Source organism: Panthera pardus, unplaced genomic scaffold (assembly GCF_024362965.1).
Source record: "Panthera pardus isolate Hobbes unplaced genomic scaffold, ASM2436296v1 HiC_scaffold_13, whole genome shotgun sequence".
NCBI lineage: Eukaryota > Metazoa > Chordata > Mammalia > Carnivora > Felidae > Panthera > Panthera pardus.
Window position 1 is genome coordinate 17,346,010 of NW_026526688.1, and position 17,725 is coordinate 17,363,734.

A 17,725-nucleotide genomic window follows, 5' to 3' on the forward strand; every position below is an offset into this window, starting at 1 on the left:
ATTTATTCTGTTCCTATATCTTTTACTTACGTATGTGTTTATAATAATGGTATTACATATGTAAAACACTATCTCACTGAAGTGCACCGGGAAGGACAGAGCCTAAAGTCAGGCCCTTCTCAGGGACACTTAATGCCACAGCGATGCGGACCGCAGAAATCCCTCAGGCGTCCAAGGTGCACCTCCCAAGACCTTTCTCAGCTCTCAGTGAACTGAGATTCTTACTGAGCTGCACAATGTAGCTTTTGTTCATCTGCCTCTTTCCTGGTCGGCCCTTCTCCTGGCCCCACAACAGCTTCATGAGAAATTCAAGGCTTTTCTCTTAAAAAAAAAAAAAAAAAAAGTGTGGAGGGGGGTACTTCTGGGTGGCTCAGTTAAGCATCTGACTTTGGCTGGGTTTATGATCTCGGGTTCCCCGAATTCCAGCCCTGCGTCGGGGCTCTGTGCTGACAGCTCAGAGCCTGGAGCCTGCTTCAGATTCTGTCTCTGTCTCTCTCGCTCTCCCCCTGCTTGTCCTCTGTCTCTCTCTCTCTTAAAAATAAACAAACACTAAAAAAAATTAAAAAAACAAAACAAAACCCAGGTTCTCTGAAAGCTCCCAGGGCAGATCACCACCCTGTCTCCAGCCCAGCCTCCCATCCAGCACCCTGTGCTCCACTAGGGACTCTCCTCCATTCCCCTCTCCCCAAAGTGTCCTGCTGCAAACCCCCCTCTCTCCAAGCCACTTTCACTTCAGATAAATAGACCTATATTAGCGTCCTTTTGCCATGTGACAAATGACTGCGATCTTAGCAGTTTAAAACAACCCTAATTTATCCTTCTGTGTTCTGTGGGTCAGTAGGTGGGCTTAGCTGGGTTCCCTTTTTCGTGTCTCACAAGCCCCAAACCAAGGTGTGGGCTCCATCAAGGTCATTACACATTTGTTGGAAGTAGTAGAGGCCACTCTGGGGTCCTTGCCGCAGGCCCCATCGGTGTCAAAGCCAACGAAGTCCCTCTCGCCCTTGGTGTCTGCCTTCTCCTTAGGCTAACCACAGAAGCAAGCTCTGCTTTTAAAGAGCCTCCGTGATGGGATTAGGCCCCCGCATCATCTCCGTTTTGATTAGCCCCAAATCAACTGTTCAGCGATCCTAATTACACCTGCAAAATCGTTTCTGTCACGTAAGGCAACGTCATCGGGGACAGACAGGGCGTCTCCTCCTACATTCGGTCCCCGGGATTAGACTGGGAAATCTTGGGGGACATTTTAGAATTCGGCCTACCCCTGCCCCTCTTCGAATTATTTCTCATTTGGTTCTTCCAAGAAGAAATTTTTGAGTTTTATTGCCTTGCTAGAGCATGACTTGCGTTTTGCTGTAAGAGATATTAAAATGGAACACTGAAGTCGACGCGAGTAGGTTAAAACCTGTAATCGCACCTTTTAGGGAGACAACCTCTGAGGGTTTCTGCTGTGCTTTGGAGGCAAAGGTGGATGTGTTCCACTCGTCGTTTTTCTGCTGAGGCTGGTAACAGGTGAGATCCCCTATTTAAATTCTTTTATACTGCACGGGGTAGAACATTCCTTTCTGTTGACGGCTGGTGTGCTAGTTAATGCCCCGAATCTACAAGGCAGCACAGCATGCATATTTGAAATATGCCACTTCGTTACAGCCAGAAAATATTTTACCGGCAACATTATGCTACATTTTTAATAAACACGGCTCTGCACTGCAGTAATATGCATAAAATATTTACATAAGGCTCAACTCCCTAAAAATCTAATTTACTAGCCAGAATGATGTACTGTAACTTGGAGGGTTAGAAGACAAAGGAGATTTAGTGGGCAAGTGATTATGGTCTTTAGGCAGTTTAAAAAGCACACAAAAAAGAATAAATTATTTTATGTAGATCGAGTAGGTAAATCTAGGACTGAAGGATAGAGGTTGCAAAGAAGGTATATCTCCGTATACAAGGAGAATTTTTATTAAATATAAGAATAAAATAGAACTCCCTGAGCAGGAGCAGACGTCTGGGAAAAGCAGTATGGTTTTTTTTGTTTTTTTTTTTTTCCCAGATGAGGCATCCTGACAGGGAAGTCTAAACTCTGCCACGAGTGCTTTATAGCAGGTTTCAGATTACTTTATCTGAAAAGGACCAGATAGTAAATCTTTTTCTGCCTGCAGACCGTGCTGTTTAACTCTGTAGTTGTAGGGTAAAAGCAAGCATAGACAATACATGAATGAATGGGTGTGGCTGTGTTCCAATAAAACTTTATTTATAAAAACAGGCACTGGGGGGGCGCCTGGGGGACGCCTGGAGGGCTCAGTCAGTTAAACGTCCCTCTCATGATTCGTGAGTTCGAGTCCCACGTGGGGCTCTGTGCTGACAGCTCAGAGCCTGGAGCCTGCTTGGGATTCTGTGTCTTCCTCTCCTTCTGCCCCTCCCCCGCTCACGCTCTGTCTCTCTCTCAAAAATAAATAAACATTAAAAAAAACACACAAAAAGCAAAACACAGGCACTGGGCCAGATTTGGTCTGTGAACCGTGGTTTGTCAGCTCCCGCTATATCTCGTTTCCTGAATCGGGTAGGAGAAGGACCTGATCATCTACCAATTCCCTTCCATACTCAAAACTTCTGTGTTACTACTTTGCACGCTTCTTTGACTAGAGTTTGGAAAAGCATAGATAGCATTGGTCAAAAGATCCTTCCAGAAGGAGCTATGCATCCCTTAGTCAGCTGTCATCCAGGTAACTGTGATGGAAAAAGTTCAGTTAGATGAGATTTAGGCTGCATGACTCCATATACCTGGGGTTGTTATGAACATTTCTGAAAACGGAAATCTGTGCGTGCATAGGGTGGCCCTAACATGAAATAGTTAACATATTAGATAGCTGAACACAGGAAATGGATGTTCATAGAATATGTTGACAGGACAAAAAGTTGGAACTGTTGGCCAAAAACCAAAGTCAATATTGGAGCCAAGCAAATACTGCCTGCAGTGCTCCATTAGGAGGCCTTGAACCATCCATTTTTAAGTGGCGAGAGACATCCTCACCTCCAGAACCACGGAAGCAATTTCGCTTTCAGGTAGAGAATTTCTATTATTCTGATTGCTTCCAAATAATTTGTGTGTGTGTGTGTGTGTGTGTGTGTGTGTGTGTGTGTATTTTTTTAATTAAGCGTATAAGCATATTTCTTCTTTGAGAAGAAGCTCTCAGTATACGTTGTAATTTCCAGCCTATTTAGTGAGTGTAGAAGAAACTCGATGTTCTTATACATGAAACCTTTTAGTCTCAGGACATTTTAAAAGCAAAGAGAATATTGACAGCTTTAAAATTTAAATGAGTTTGATCATGTTGAGTGCTTTTCTTTACGTAGGGACTCTGGGCCGACATTATTGCCATTATTTACAATAATTTTCCTCTTGCTCCAAACAAGAGGTTTCCATCTACCAACTCCCTTTCGGTAATTATCAGCCACATAGGTGGCAAGTGAGGGACAAACACAGCGGTAGTCTAGAGGTCTCAGTGGGAATCTTGTGCGAAGTCCCCGGCATTAAATATACAGAAAGCTCCTGTTCCCTGTACTGGTCATTATGTGCTTAGATTTGCGAGGCAGACATTGATAAGAAAATCTCTATCACTGTAAATTAGGCTTCATGTCAACTATGATCTGTAACCAGCAGGATTATGCCTGTGTTGCTTTCTTTTTTAGGATGATTTCATTCAGGCAAGCTGCTTACTTCACTTGCTTGTTTGCTACAGTTTCCTGTGGTGAGTGGATTGTCTCTAAGACCTAAGGTTGTGTGTGGGAAAGGAGTAGTTAACAAGAATGCCAGCCCCAGAGAAACCACTGAACATACAGCTTCGGGAAGGAGGCAGACCCCAAAAGTCAGGACACAAATCCTTTTCATATTCAGAGGCAACTGCTACTTTTCAGATGCAATGCCTTAGACACATGAGCGCTGGGGAGCCCAGAAGTGAGAATGTCTTTGGGCCTGTGTTAACAGAAACTTCTATTTGTAAATGGCTCTCTACAAAGCGGGTCTTAAACACTCAGCCCTCAATTTTTATTATTACCATATTCTACAAATCAGCTTTATCTAAATATTCAGGGTAGGCATTTTGTAGGGTCTGGGTCCGACCCAAGTCGTGTCGTAAGTACCCGTTGCATATTTTTACTCTTTCAGGCCACTGGGGAACTACTTCAGAAATGAAAGTATTTGGTTTAAATTTAAATTAGTAAATCATCCATTCGAGTAGTTCTGGTTTCAGTATCGGGTTTTGAACTTATTTCCCTTTCTATCCATTCCATTAAATGTTCAGGGAATACAGATGATTCTGGACACTGTTTATCATTCATGGTTATAGAATGTCGTTTTCTCTGAGCCACCATTATGGGTAGATTTTGAGTCTATGTTCACTTAAAAAGACCACACCTCACTGATTATTTACTTACCCCCCAGATGTATGGCTAAGATGTAAATACCTCTTGGGTAAGGGTTACATTTGTAAAGGAATATAATTTCTTCAGGAAGAAGCTGACCCCCCCCCCTTCTAAATGGAAATCTGCCCCCATGTCTAATTGCTTTTACCATGATCATTACCATATACAAATCCACTGAATACTGAGGAGTAAGAAGCCAGAGATGCTATGGACTGTGGCCACTTCAATTTTATCTTTTTGGCAAAAAAATTATTCTGGTAAAATTAGAGGTGCAGGTAAGCAGCAAACGAGAAAGTGCACATTGTCTGAAGTCCTACGTTACAGAAATGGCCACTGTTAAAAATCTTTTTTAGTCCTTGAGATATTTTTCTACACACGTCTATTTACACCTTTAACGAAGTTGTTATTAATTATAGATACTTTCTTATAGCTCACCTTTCCATTTATAGCTATTTTTTTATATATATGACATTTTTTGCAGCCTAGTAATCTTCCTTACTCGTGGTATTTTTGTATGCACATGCTTATACACATTTAGTTATTTCTGTAGAATAACATTTTGGAAATAAGCAATGTTAGGTACGAGGGTGTGTGAATATTTTAGAAGGTTTTGTGATATACGTAATGGAATTATCTTTCACAAGGGTGACTCTCCACCAACAGATAAGAGTAATCACATACCCCAATTAGGTCAACTCCAGTAGTGAACCATTGTTTTGTGACTGGACATGTAGTCACCTTTCTGGAAACAGTATCCTAATTTGTTTCTGGGAAACTTCTGCCTCCAAGTTTGGGTCTATGAACTTGTGACCCAGGCAGGCCTGGACCAGTAAGTAGGTCTACACATCCTGCTAGCTACGGTGACCTGACGAGAGCCAAAGCCCTAGAGCAAGACCTTTGCTTACACTTCTAGAAATAAGAGTTTTCTTCTTACCATTATTTCCAACTGGACTTGAACCACTGGGGACTACAAAGGCCTGGGATTCTGGCACCACCTTGTCACTATGTGGAGCTTGAGAGCGACAGCAAAGCCATGGAACAGAGCACATGTATGAAGGGGAATTGCACCTTGATGGGATCAGCCAAGTACGCTGTTCGGTTACTCCGGAAGCCAAATCCGCCATGGACTCGGCTTCTGAACCCATACATTTAATTTATACTGAGTCCCATTGAACTAGGTTTTCCATCATTTGGAGCCAAAATCAGCACATCAACACTGGGAACTTAGACAATTAAATTTTTTGGCTAAGCTGGTGAGTAAAATGGCATCTGTTGTTTTAACTTGCCTAATCTTTATGATCCTTACCATTTTTCATATGCTATTTATGTTTCTTTTGTAAATTACCTTCTCATTTCCTTTGCCCAATTTTTTAAAAATAGGGTATTTTTCTTCTCATTGATGATGCGTTTTTTTGTTTTTTTGTTTTTAACAAGACCAAATAACCCGCCGGAAATCCACGGACACGGAGGACAGCGTGACATAGTTTATGTTACGGGATAACTTGCGTAACTGCTTTAAAACTCTAAAACACGATACAAACAAGCCTATCACCGTTATCAACATCATCATTACCAATTTTTGAGGATAAGCAAGAACACCTATTAGAACTTTCCTCCCAGTCTGCTCCAATGTTGGTCTGTTTCCAGTTGCACCTTCCCATCAGCCGAGTCACGTGGCCGAATGGGAACTCCCAGGCTGGCACAGGCCGTTGTTCGCATGCACGTTTGTGCGCTGCGAAGGGGGAGGATGGCCGCTTGATAACTGTGCATCAGCCACATGCACCAGTTTTCTGAAACACAGGTCACTTTGCAGGTAACACTGTCACCGGACTGGCCGCTCAGTGTTTTGGGTGTCTCTGAAATCTGGGCCTGTACACTTGGCAACTTGCATTCCCATAAGCTTCCACCTGAAGAGATGTCTGCTTTTTCTAAATATAAAACTTGCCCAAGGGATAGTGATCTTAGCCACACCACCGAGAGGAAGAGAAGCGAGACGCGATCTTGCCGGGTTAGGTTATCGTAATAGAGCTCAGGGCCACAATCCCCAGAGGGGTGGGATAGTGTAAGAGGGCATTTTAATCTTCAGTGCGTAATGAAACACATGTGTCTAAGCTGCCCATTCCCTGGAGGGCAGTATGAAAATAGATGTCCTGGAGGGTGAACAAAGTTATCATTGGCGTATCTTGTGGTTAACGGACGATTGACTGGCAAGCAGGTGTGCTATCTAGCTGGAAAAGTTTATTCAGCTGACTTTAAAGTGAGCCTTTCATCAAAAATAAATAGACATTAAAAAAAGGCGGGGGGGGGGGCGGATGCGCCTGGGTGGCTCAGTCAGTTAAGCTTCCAACTTCAGCTCAGGTCACGATCTCCCCGTCCATGGGTTCGAGCCCCGCGTCGGGCTCTGTGTGGCAGCTCAGAGCCTGGAGCCTGCTTCGGATTCTGTGTCTCCCTCTCTCTCTCTACCCCTCCCCCCACTCTTGCTCTGCCTCTGTTCTGTCTCTCTTTCTCAAAAATAAACATTAAAAAAAAAGTGGGTCTTTCAAGGTAAACCCAGATTCATGCATTAAAGGTTTACTTTTAATATATGAAACAGTAGAGCAGTAAAGGTATCCCTTGATATTCTCATAACTCGTGAGATGCAGGGTCCTTTAGAACAGCGACCAATTGCAGATAGCAAATACTTCAGAATGGATTTTCAGGGTAGCATAGGCCTGCCTTTGCATTTGCTCGTAGAAACCAAGCGAATAAGTGTGTCCTCTGTACGAGCCGACTAAATACCCAATAACTCGTAGTTTGCTGACATTAAACTGAGATGGGGAACAACACTGAACATTGCACGCTGGGAAAAGGAACAGGGCTGGTGGTGAGAAGAATTCGGTTTCTCTTCCTGGACGTTCGTTAGCTACGTGGATCTTGGGCAAATGTGTACTGCTCTGAGACTCAGTTAAAGTCAGAGGCATATAATGAGGTCTGTCCCTAACTTCCCTTACAGAGCTGTTGTGAGAATCTAGCAGGAATGGTTGTTATGAAAGGGTTTTGAAAAAGAGATCATACGTTGTTGTGGGCTTTTTTTTTTTTCTTAAGTTTCATATTTGACTATAGTTGACACATAATGTTACCTTAGTTTCAGGCGTCCCACATAGTGCTTCAGCCTCTCTCTAGTTAGGCTGGGCTCAACCACAAGTCTACCTACCGTCTGTCACCATATGTACAACACTATTACAATACCATTGACTGTATTAACTATGCTGTGTCTTTTACGCCCGTGAATTATTCATTCCGTAACTGGAAGCCTGTTATTTTCAAGGCATGGTATTTCCATAGCATGTTAGGCAACAGGGAGAAACCAAGCTAGAACTGTATTTTCTTGGGGGCAATTTATGGGAAAATTATTGTTTGATTTGATAAAAATCAACCAAGCTTTTTTATATGGAAGTACCCATCGAGTGACTCTTCAATAACACGACACCTTGTTCAAATAGTCACCTCAATATGTGTGATTCCACCTCTCTAATGAAAGTGCTGTTGTGAAGCTCTTTGGATAGTGGAGGAAGTAAGAAGGTTCACAGCACAGATGTATTTCTATCAAGATAGTTATTTGCATTCCTTCCAAGTTAATGTCTCTTTTTGATGATTATACCACAGGCTGCCTGACTCAACTGTATAAAAATACCTTCTTCAAAGGTGGGGACCTAACTGCCATGTATACCCCGAATGCCGAGCACTGTCAGATGATGTGCACATTTCATCCGAGGTGCTTGCTCTTCAGCTTTCTTCCTGAAAGTTCCACTAATGACACAGACAAAAGGTAAAAGCTGATATTTCATTATTGGAGAAGCCATCCATTTTTCAAACTAGAGCCAGTGACGTGCAAAAAAGGTGTAGCTATGTCAGGGTTATGTTTCCCAAATGGGGTCCGAGGGCCAGCTTCCTTGGAGTCACCTAGAGCGGTTGGTTCTTATATTAGCAGAGTCTTAGGCCACAGCCTTAGACCCCAAACCGTTTGGCCTACTGAACCAGAGTGGCATGGGCCTGGAAATACACATGCTAGAACAACTGCTGCCTTCGCCTAAAGTAGTAGAAACGAGGCATTGCCTACCCAAGGCCTCGAGGAAAATGCTTGAAAACCATTGGGTTAAGCGATTGTCTCAAGGAAGGGTCTAAAAACAGGTGAATATTTCACCTGAACAAGGAAACATACTTATGGCCTGACTCGTGATCGTGTTGGTGGAAAACACGGTCTTAAGAAAATATAACAGAAGGCAAACATGTTGTTGACAATAAAGTTGAGGCAGTTCCAGAGCTTGTGACCTCAGGAAAGTTCTGGACTGAAGGGGCCTGTAGTGAATGACTTTGGGCACCTGTGGTACATACATTATGTGTGTGTGGAGGGGGGCATGCGCATACATGAAAATACATATTACTGGCATTTTGGAAAAGTAAGACCACTGGAAAAAATAGTCACTAAAAATCTTCTTAGGTCATGCAGCCATGGTTTCATAATCATTTGCTTTCATTTTGTTCAAAATACAGAATGAACATTTCTGTGTTGTTCCATTTCCATAAGCCTTTTATCTTAACACCATTTGAATTTAGAAACTAGAAACTAGATAAACATCCCCTGATTCAACATGTTAAGCGTGTACAGAAAACCCAGACTGTATGTGACAGGCATCAACTTGTCAAATAAAAAGTTGAGTTAGGTTCCAGAATCCTTGTGAAAGATTACCAAGAAGATTGACATCAAAGACAGAAGTGTTCCATTCCTGTGAACTAGAAGGAGTTAATGAACAGGATGAACACCTTATAGAGATCCAACTCTCATGACCGATTTAATTTCTTACGTGAAAACAGTCACCAGGTGAGAACATAATCCTCCAAAAGTTTAGAAACATGGGAAAAAAATTACCTCTTTAATATGATTGACTTTCCGTACTTAAAAATGTTTGTTTTTTTTTTTAAAGAGAAATAATGCTGAGGTTAGGTATTACAAAGCCTGTTAGATTTTATGCAATTGCCTCTAAGAATGTTCTTTCTAGCAAGCGTCGGGGAAGCTCTATTATTTTCCTTATTCCTGGCCCCATTTATTAGTGTATAGAGAATGTTAGACATCTCACCAGTGTGTGTTTATTATTCTACTCTCTAACTGACAGTACTTTTAAAAACAGATTTGGTTGCTTCTTGAAAGACAGTGTTACGGGAACCCTGCCAAAAATGTCATGGGCAAGTACGATTTCTGGACATTCCTTAAAGCAATGCGGCCATCAAATAAGTGGTAAGCTGTTGATTTCTTGATTTCTTATTTGAATGAGTAAGGGGTTCACCTTAAAATAGCTTCTGTTCAATCTCTGTACTGCCTTGGACTTTTGGAAGGGAGTACTCAGAAGGATAACAGAGATGGGGCACTGTTCTGGATGTGTCCTCCCTCTTGCCTTTACCAGTCATGTGCTTAAGGAGCCTCTATTCTTCATGAGGTTAGCCCTACAGTATAAGGTTTGCAGAAAGTGAACCACATTCAAATAATTGCCTCCTTCCCCCCACCTCCAATTGCAGATAAGGCTCTTTAAGAGAACACGAAGAGTGTCTCTATTCCCGTTTTACTTGAGATAATTTGTGCCCCAGTGGTTCTCAATAGTTCTCAACCAGGGGTGACTTTGTCCTTCCTCCAAGGGAAGGACACAACGTGGGGGGATGCTACTGGCATCTAGTGGATGGAGGTCAGAGATGCTGCTAAAGATTCCACATAGGGAAACCCCCTATGACAAAGATTTTCTGGTCCCAAACGTCAATAATGCAGAGGTTACAAAACCCCATTACGCCCCCAACCTGAAGGCCTGGGCTCTGTAAACCTTGCTAATAAGAATAATACCTCCAGGGTACCTGGGTGGCTCAGTCGGTTAAGCGTCCGATTCTTGATTTCTGCTCAGGTCACGATTTCTGCTCAGGTCGTGATCTTGTGGTTTGTGGGTTCAAGCCCCACATCAGGCTCTATACCGATGGTGTGGAGCCTGCTTGGGATTCTCTCTCTCTCTCTCTCTCTCTCCCTCCCTCCCTCTCTACCTCTCTCTCTCCTCCCACTTGCTCATGTATGTGTGCTCTCTCTTTCTCAAAATAAATAAAGAAACTTAAAAAAAAAAAAAGAATAAGACTTCTTCAAAAAAAAATGTGAGGACTAAGAGGCCAGGAAATTTAAATTCTAACACTCATTCCTAGTAATGTCTTGTGAAACATTTCCAACCCTATCCTAATTTAAGGCACATGAACCATTTGCCTGACATCGCTGATCTGAAAGTGAAAGGTACAGAAAAGAATCTCTCAATTGATGGGCTGGCAGAACCTTCAGATAACCGTGTTGTGACTATGTATCACTGCTGTTTTGCCTTTACTGCTTACAGTTAATTTTGTACTTTCATATTTCAGGTGTTTTAAAGTTTTTAAAATTTTTTTTAAATGTTTATTTACTTTTGAGAGAGACAGAGAGACAGAGCATGAGCAGGGGAGGGGCAGAGAGAGAGGGAGACACAGACTCCCAAGCAGGCTCCAGGGTCTGAGCTACTAGTACAGAGCCCGAGGCAGGGCTGGAACGCATGAACGGTGAGATCATGACCTGAGCCGAAGTCGGAGGCTTAACTGACTGAGCCACCCAGGGGCCCCTAAAGTTTTTGGTTTTTTTTTTTATCCTTCCTTCCCCAGTTATCACCAACCACTCCCTCAATACTCATGCATATGCATCTGCAGTTTGTATAGTATCCAGTCCTTCGTTATAAACATGGGGATCTGACTTGGCCAATATGTGGCTTACCTGAGGACGAGTACTTGTCCCATTTTATAAGATCAAATTTATGTCCTCCTACAACTTAATGTAAATTGTTCAATTAAGCATTATTTTTCATTATGTTATCATAATCAAATTTAAAGAACAATATTTTGCTTTTCTCAATAACTAGTAGTCATTGTTAATTTTTTCCCAAACTTAGTCTTATAGAACTTGATTTAATGTTCCCTTCTAACTCTCCCCGAGTATCTCAAATTAAAGTGAATAATTGCTCCCAAGGACATAAAGTCCCTAAGCTCAGGACCAATTTTCATGTAAAACGGTTATTGGTAGATTTATAGCTTTCAATTGATCATAAAGAAAAGTTTTAGTTTGCAATTATCCCATTCCAACTCAGTGAGTTTCTTTGCTCATGCGCACCAGAACTGGAAAGAGACTTCCTTTCTAGAATCTACAGACTCTTGTGTGCGTGAATCACTGTGAATTATCCACTGCTCCACCCACCTCAATATATTGTTTTCCTACTAGTTTGTACATTTTCTGTCTTTCCCACCATTAAATGTAGTTTTATGCCTTTTTTAACCACACCGCTGAGGAGTGGAACATTACATCCAATACATTATGGTTTATACTGCTGGTTTCTTTATCCAAGGTTCTAACGTATTTGAGCGCTTTAAAAAAAAAAAAAAAAGGCCTAGGGGCGCCTGGGTGGCTCAGTCAATTGAGTGGCCGACTTCGGCTCGGGTCATGATCTCACAGGTTTGTGGGTTTGAGCCCTGTGTCGGGCTCTGTGCTGACAGCTCAGAGCCTAGCGCCTGCTTTGGATTGTGCATCTCCCTCCCTCTCTGCCCCTCTCCTGCTTGCACTCTGTCTCTCTCTCTCCCTCTCAAAAATAAGTAATCATTAAAAAAAAGTTTTATAAAAAAATAAATTAAAAAAAGCCTAAATCATAAATTTGGTTCACTGTCTGTTAAAACAATTATCTATATTTTTTGTATATAAGATACATTCCAACTGAAAGGATGCTTAAGTGGAATTTAAGAAAATTTTAAAGCAAGAATAAAATTGGATTCCTCATGAATATACAAGAACTGTTCACCTTTTATGATAACGATTTGACACATGGATGTCAGTGGCAGGGCTTACGGGTGAAATTCGCCATCAGGCAGGAGTGGTTGAAAGCCAAGAAGTAAGCAAAGTGAGAAGCTTCTTCATTCAGTGCAGGAAGTCAAAGACACATGAGTTAGTGTAACAATGCAAATTCCTAGAACAATCACCAGGGCCCCCATTATTTGCCTCGTTTGTCTTCCTCTGCTTATTGTTAATTTCAGGGTGGACTATTACCCGTATTGTCTTGCACGTACTTTACAATGTGGGAAGCACAGTTACCCCTTCTCCATGGTAGTGCCCTAAAACATATTGGAATGTGTTTATCTCAAGCAGAGTTTGATCATCTAAAACTCCAAATCCCCTAACGAATGGGGCAGTTGTGAAAAACAGAGTATCATCCTTCAAAACTACCCTAACTGATGATCTACTTCTAGAAGGAAACGGACTGAATTTGCTCTGTGCATCTTGTGTGTACAGCTTGCCATCGAGACATTCATAAAGGAATTGATATGAGAGGAGTCAATTTTAACGTCTCTAAGGTTGAAAGTGTTGAAGAATGCCAAAAAAAGTGCACCAACAGCATTCACTGCCAATTTTTCACATACGCCACTCACACGTTTTACAATGCAGAGTACCGGTGAGTAAAATTCATAGCGTCTGTCCTTTCCGATGGTGCTTTGGAGATTTAATTGTACGCTTCATAACTTTTTTTCCCCCCAGTGGAAAACCAAACAGGGCTTTTAGACCTAACCACTCCACTTATTTATTTGCTCAGTTTTGTTGCCAGTTTTTCTAAGGAGAATAACTTCCATCTCTTGGGGAATGAGGGTTTGGTTGAATAATGTCTCCCACCCCATTCTCACCCGAAGCTTCCTTGGGTAGAGCGGAAAGATGTCTCTCTGATTAGTGATACAAACCCCGAACCCACTCATTTTCCAAGTCATTGTTCTGATTGCTTCATTTCCCACCGACCATAGATCCTTTCAACGCAAAATGGGCTTCTGCGTGCATCTTGCAGTTTGGGGAGAGAAGTAACCTCTTTTCTTCACATTCAGGAACACCTGCCTTTTAAAGCACAGTGCAGGAGGAACACCCACCAGTATAAAGCTCCTGGCTAATGTGGCATCTGGATTCTCCCTGAAGCCCTGTGCAGTCTCAGAAATTGGTAATTGTGTGCCTACTATTTCTTTTTCTTTTCTAAAAAATTTTTTAACGTTTATTTATTTTTCAGAGACAGAGAGACAGAGTGTGAGTGGAAGAGGGGCAGAGAGAGAGGGAGACACAGAATCCGAAGCAGGTTCCAGGCTCTGAGCCATCAGCACAGAGCCCGATGCGGGGCTCGAACGCACGAGTGTGTGGCTACTAGTTCACTGTGTGATTGTAGTAGGCAGACTTAGAGTCTCCCAAAGATGTCCACACTTATTTCCTGCAACACGTGAATATGTCCCCTTACGTGTCAAAAGAGGTTTGTAGATGTGATTTTGAGATGGGAGATTGTTCTACATTATGTGCGTGGGCTCAATGTAGTCACAGGAGTCCCTATAAGAGAAAAAGGAAGACAGAAGCATCGGAGAGAGGGAGGGAGATTTGAAGATGTTGTACCACTGGCTTTCAAGATAGAGAAAGGATCCACAAGCCAAGGAATGATGGTAACCTTTAGAAGCTGGAAAAGGCAAGGAAACAAGTCCTCCTAGAGAGCTTCCCGAAGGAACACAATCCTGCCGACATCTTGATTTTATCCCAGTGAGACCCATTTTGGCCTTCTGATTTCCAGAACTGTGAGCTAATATATTTGGGTTGTTTGAAGGCACTGGGCTTGTGATAAGTGGTCACAGCAGCAATAGAAAACTAGTACAGTTACATTGCGGGGAAAACAAGAAGGTCATTTCCGGGCAGTGTCCACTGTCTAGTGAACCCACTCTACCATAATGAATCAGCAAAGTGCTATAGTTTCAGACATTCAGGTAATTTCGATGGAATTATCCAGAAAATCGTCATGACCTTCCACCAGATTTAGCGTATCAGAGTGTTAACGATAAGATGTTGCAGAAACCAAATCACCAATGGCCAATGCCACACGGCATCCAGTGCCAACTCTGTGACAGGATCGGTGTCAGGTGCTGGGCTAGGTCCCCTCTGCAGGAGGTTAAGAACTTGTCAACAGCGCATCTCTTTTCCTGTTTCCTTTTCCTGTTTCCCCTTTTCCTTTTCCTGTTTCCTTCTCTGTTTCCTTTTCCCTCGGGCACACCCCCCTCCATGGTGTGTACCAGATTTCCAGTTCAAATTTACTGAATATTTCATTTTTAACATTCATATTCGGTCCTTTTTTTTTAAAAAAAAGTATAATTTCTATCTCTTTATTGATATCCTTTCTTTGGCAAGACAATGTTTTCATACTTTCTTCAGTTTTTTAAACACGGCTTCCTTTAGTTTTTCGAACATATTTAAAATAGCTGGCTTGAAGTCTTTGTACAGTACAAGAGGAAGTTTGTACTTCCTCAGCAAGGGTTTATATTAACTGCCTTTTTTTTCTGCATATGGGCCATTCTTTCTTGTTTCTTTGCATGGCTTGTAATTTTTTGAAAAAAATTGAGACCTTTTTTTTACAACTTTTTTTAAATGTTTATTTATTTTTAAGAGAGAGAGACCCAGAGTGCAAGTGGGGAAGGGGAGAGAGAGAGAGAGGGAGACACAGAATCCGAAGCAGGCTCCAGGCCCTGAGTTGTCAGCACAGAGCCCGACCTGGGGCTCGAGATCATGACCTGAGCTGAAGTCGGAAGCTTGACCGACCGAGCCACCCAGGTGCCCCGAGACCTTTTAAATAATAGCATATGGTCACCCTGGAAATCAGGTTCCCTCCTTCCCCAGAGTCTGCTGTTGTTACTACTTTTTGTTGTTACTATTTGTTTGGTGACTTTTCTGAACTAACTCTGTAAAGTATTTATTCTTTGGAGTCTATGACCACTGACTGATGTTTCCACTTAGTTTTCTTAATAGTTATCTAATGATTGGACGAGGATTTCCTTAGATGCCTGCAATCAATAAGTTTCTCAGTCTTTGAGGAGGGGCTTTTTGCGAATTTTGGAGCATACTTTCAACGTTCAGACAGGCGTTTCACAACTTTACCAGGGCCTTTCCTTCTGCTGACGCAGGCTGAAACATCAGCCAGCCTGAGAGCCTAGGACTTTCTCAAATCTTTGGGGGGCACAAGCACAGCCCTGGTTATGCCGCACAGCCCTGTACTTGCACATGGCCTTCCAGATTCCCGGGAATATGTCCAAGATTTTCACCACCACCTTCTTTCCCCTGGTTTCCCTTTTAAGATCTTTTATGAGCCTGTTGTTTGTTCCAGCTGTGATTGCTGCCCTAGGAAGCTGCAATGTTACATAATCGCCCCTGTTTGTTTGTTCTAGACAAACACTTGCAAGGAAAAGGCTGTTAGTTAACACTGAAGAAGCTCTGAGCCATGGAAAATAAACTCAGTCCTTGCGAGTGGGATTTTCCCAAGAATTTCCAGACAAGTCAAATAATGGCATTTGACTGGGGATGCAGATGGGACATTGGAGCAGCCCCAGCCCCATTCTGCCCGCTCCAGGGATGCGGGACTGCTGGTCTCTTTTCCGCATGATTATGAGGCTGTTTTCAAGGCTTTCATGGAGCTGGGGAGGGGAGAACTGGAACAGGGCAAACTAAAACCCCACAAAACTCATCCTTCTTTCTTTAAAATTCTTTTTAACCTTCATTTATTTTTGAGAGAGAGAGAGAGAGAGGAAGAGGAACCAAGAGAGAGGGAAACACAGAATCTGAAGCAGGCTCCAAGCTCTGAGCTGTCAGCATAAGACCCCCACTGCGGGTCTTGAACTCATGAACTGCAAGATCAAGACCTGAGCCGAAGCTGGACGCTTCACTGACTTGAGCCACCCAGGCGCCCCATTTAAAAATTTATTTTTTATTTGTTATTTATTTTTGAGAGGGAGAGAGACAGAATGCTAGTGGGGGAGGGGAGGAACACAGAGAGAGGGAGACCCAGAATCCGAAGCAGGCTCCAGGCTCTGAGCTGTCAGCCCAAAGCCTTATGCAACTATTCTTTTTTCTTAATGTTTATTTAATTTATTTTAGGGGAGGGGCAGAGAGAGAGAGAGGGAAAGAGAATCCCAAGCAGTCTCTGGACTGTCAGCACAGAGCCTGACTTGAGGCTCGATCTCTCGGAACTGTGAGATCGTGACGTGAGCCGAAACCAAGGGTCAGATGCTGAACCGACTGAGCCCCCCCCCCCCCGGGGGCCCCCAAACTTACTGTTCTTAAAGAGAGTCAGCTGTTCTTCTTGAACAAACGCTCCCTGGACGGTTATAATTTGATCAATTTCTAGAGTTCTGAAAACATTGATTTTGACAAATAGGCCGGTGCGCCCATCACTTTTATGGAAGAGAGGATCTTCAGAGGCCCTTCGTCTGCCATTTCCACTACCATCCTGTAGGGCTTTTGATAAAACAAATGAAACACACAGGAAAAGTAGCTCTGAAAAAGAAAACGGTCTTTCAAACAAGATAGCCCCTGGCTTGTTATCATCTGGATGGGTCAGATAGGGACTGAAATTGTATTCAGTTCTGTGTTGCCTACGTCCTCTGCAGCGACGGATGCCCGGGGCACTTCAAAAGGGGGTACCAGGACCATAAGAAATCTAGAAGCAATGGAAAACAAAAAGTGGCTAAAGGGACAGGTTAAAGGTATTTAACCTGAAAAAGCGTCAGGATGACTATCTGAATTCTTCGTTTATAAAGGGCTGTCTTTGGAGAAAGGATTAGACTAATGTGTGTGGCTCCATTAGGCAGATGTAGGTAGATGCTACCATGAAGGAAATAAGGAAAGAAAAAACAATCGTAACACCTAGAATGGTCCAGAAAAGAATTAGGCCTTGTCAGGGGTGCCTGGGTGGCTCAGTCAGTTAAGCGCCCCAGCTTCGACTCAGGTCATGATCTCACGGTTGATGAATTCGAGCCCTTTGTCGGGTTCTGTGCCGACAGCTCAGAGCCTGGAACCTGATTTCAATTCTGTCTCTCTCTCTCTCTCTGCCTATCCCCCACTCATGCTCTGTCTCTCTCTCTCTCTCTCTCTCTCTCAAAAATAAATAAATATTAAAAAAATTTTTAAAGAAAAAGAATTGGACCTTGTCATGAGGAAGTGAGCTCTTATAACTATAAATATCTAAGAAAAGTTGAACAACTTGTCACGTACATCCTTCAGGGGATATACTTGTAGGTTGGCACAAGTTTTCTTTCAGCTTCCAGAATCTGTGTTTTGGGTTTTTTTTTGTTTTTGTTTTTTTAAAGATTTAATTAGTTGAAGCCTCATTTCCTAGACTGCTCACATGTAGGTATTATGTCACGGGAGGTACTTTCTCTTAATACAACTATGTTC

General features: G+C 42.6%; 1 protein-coding gene across 5 annotated transcripts in view; it reads left to right on the forward strand.

Annotated features, from left to right (window-relative positions):
• The window catches only part of KLKB1 (kallikrein B1), a 32,547-nt gene that overhangs the window by 3,250 nt on the left and 11,572 nt on the right, over nt 1-17,725 (forward strand). The window contains exons 1-6 of one of the 5 annotated variants that reach the window (XM_019422192.2): nt 2,971-3,063; nt 3,691-3,749; nt 8,068-8,230; nt 9,591-9,697; nt 12,785-12,944; nt 13,363-13,472. In XM_019422192.2, the coding sequence (XP_019277737.1) occupies nt 3,692-3,749; nt 8,068-8,230; nt 9,591-9,697; nt 12,785-12,944; nt 13,363-13,472 (598 nt within the window). In that variant the 5' untranslated portion in view covers nt 2,971-3,063; nt 3,691. Of the gene's footprint in view, nt 1-1,421; nt 1,510-2,970; nt 3,064-3,690; nt 3,750-8,067; nt 8,231-9,590; nt 9,698-12,784; nt 12,945-13,362; nt 13,473-17,725 lie in introns of those variants that run through there. The other 4 variants (XM_019422191.2, XM_019422193.2, XM_019422198.2 and 1 more) reach the window with 4 other exon arrangements.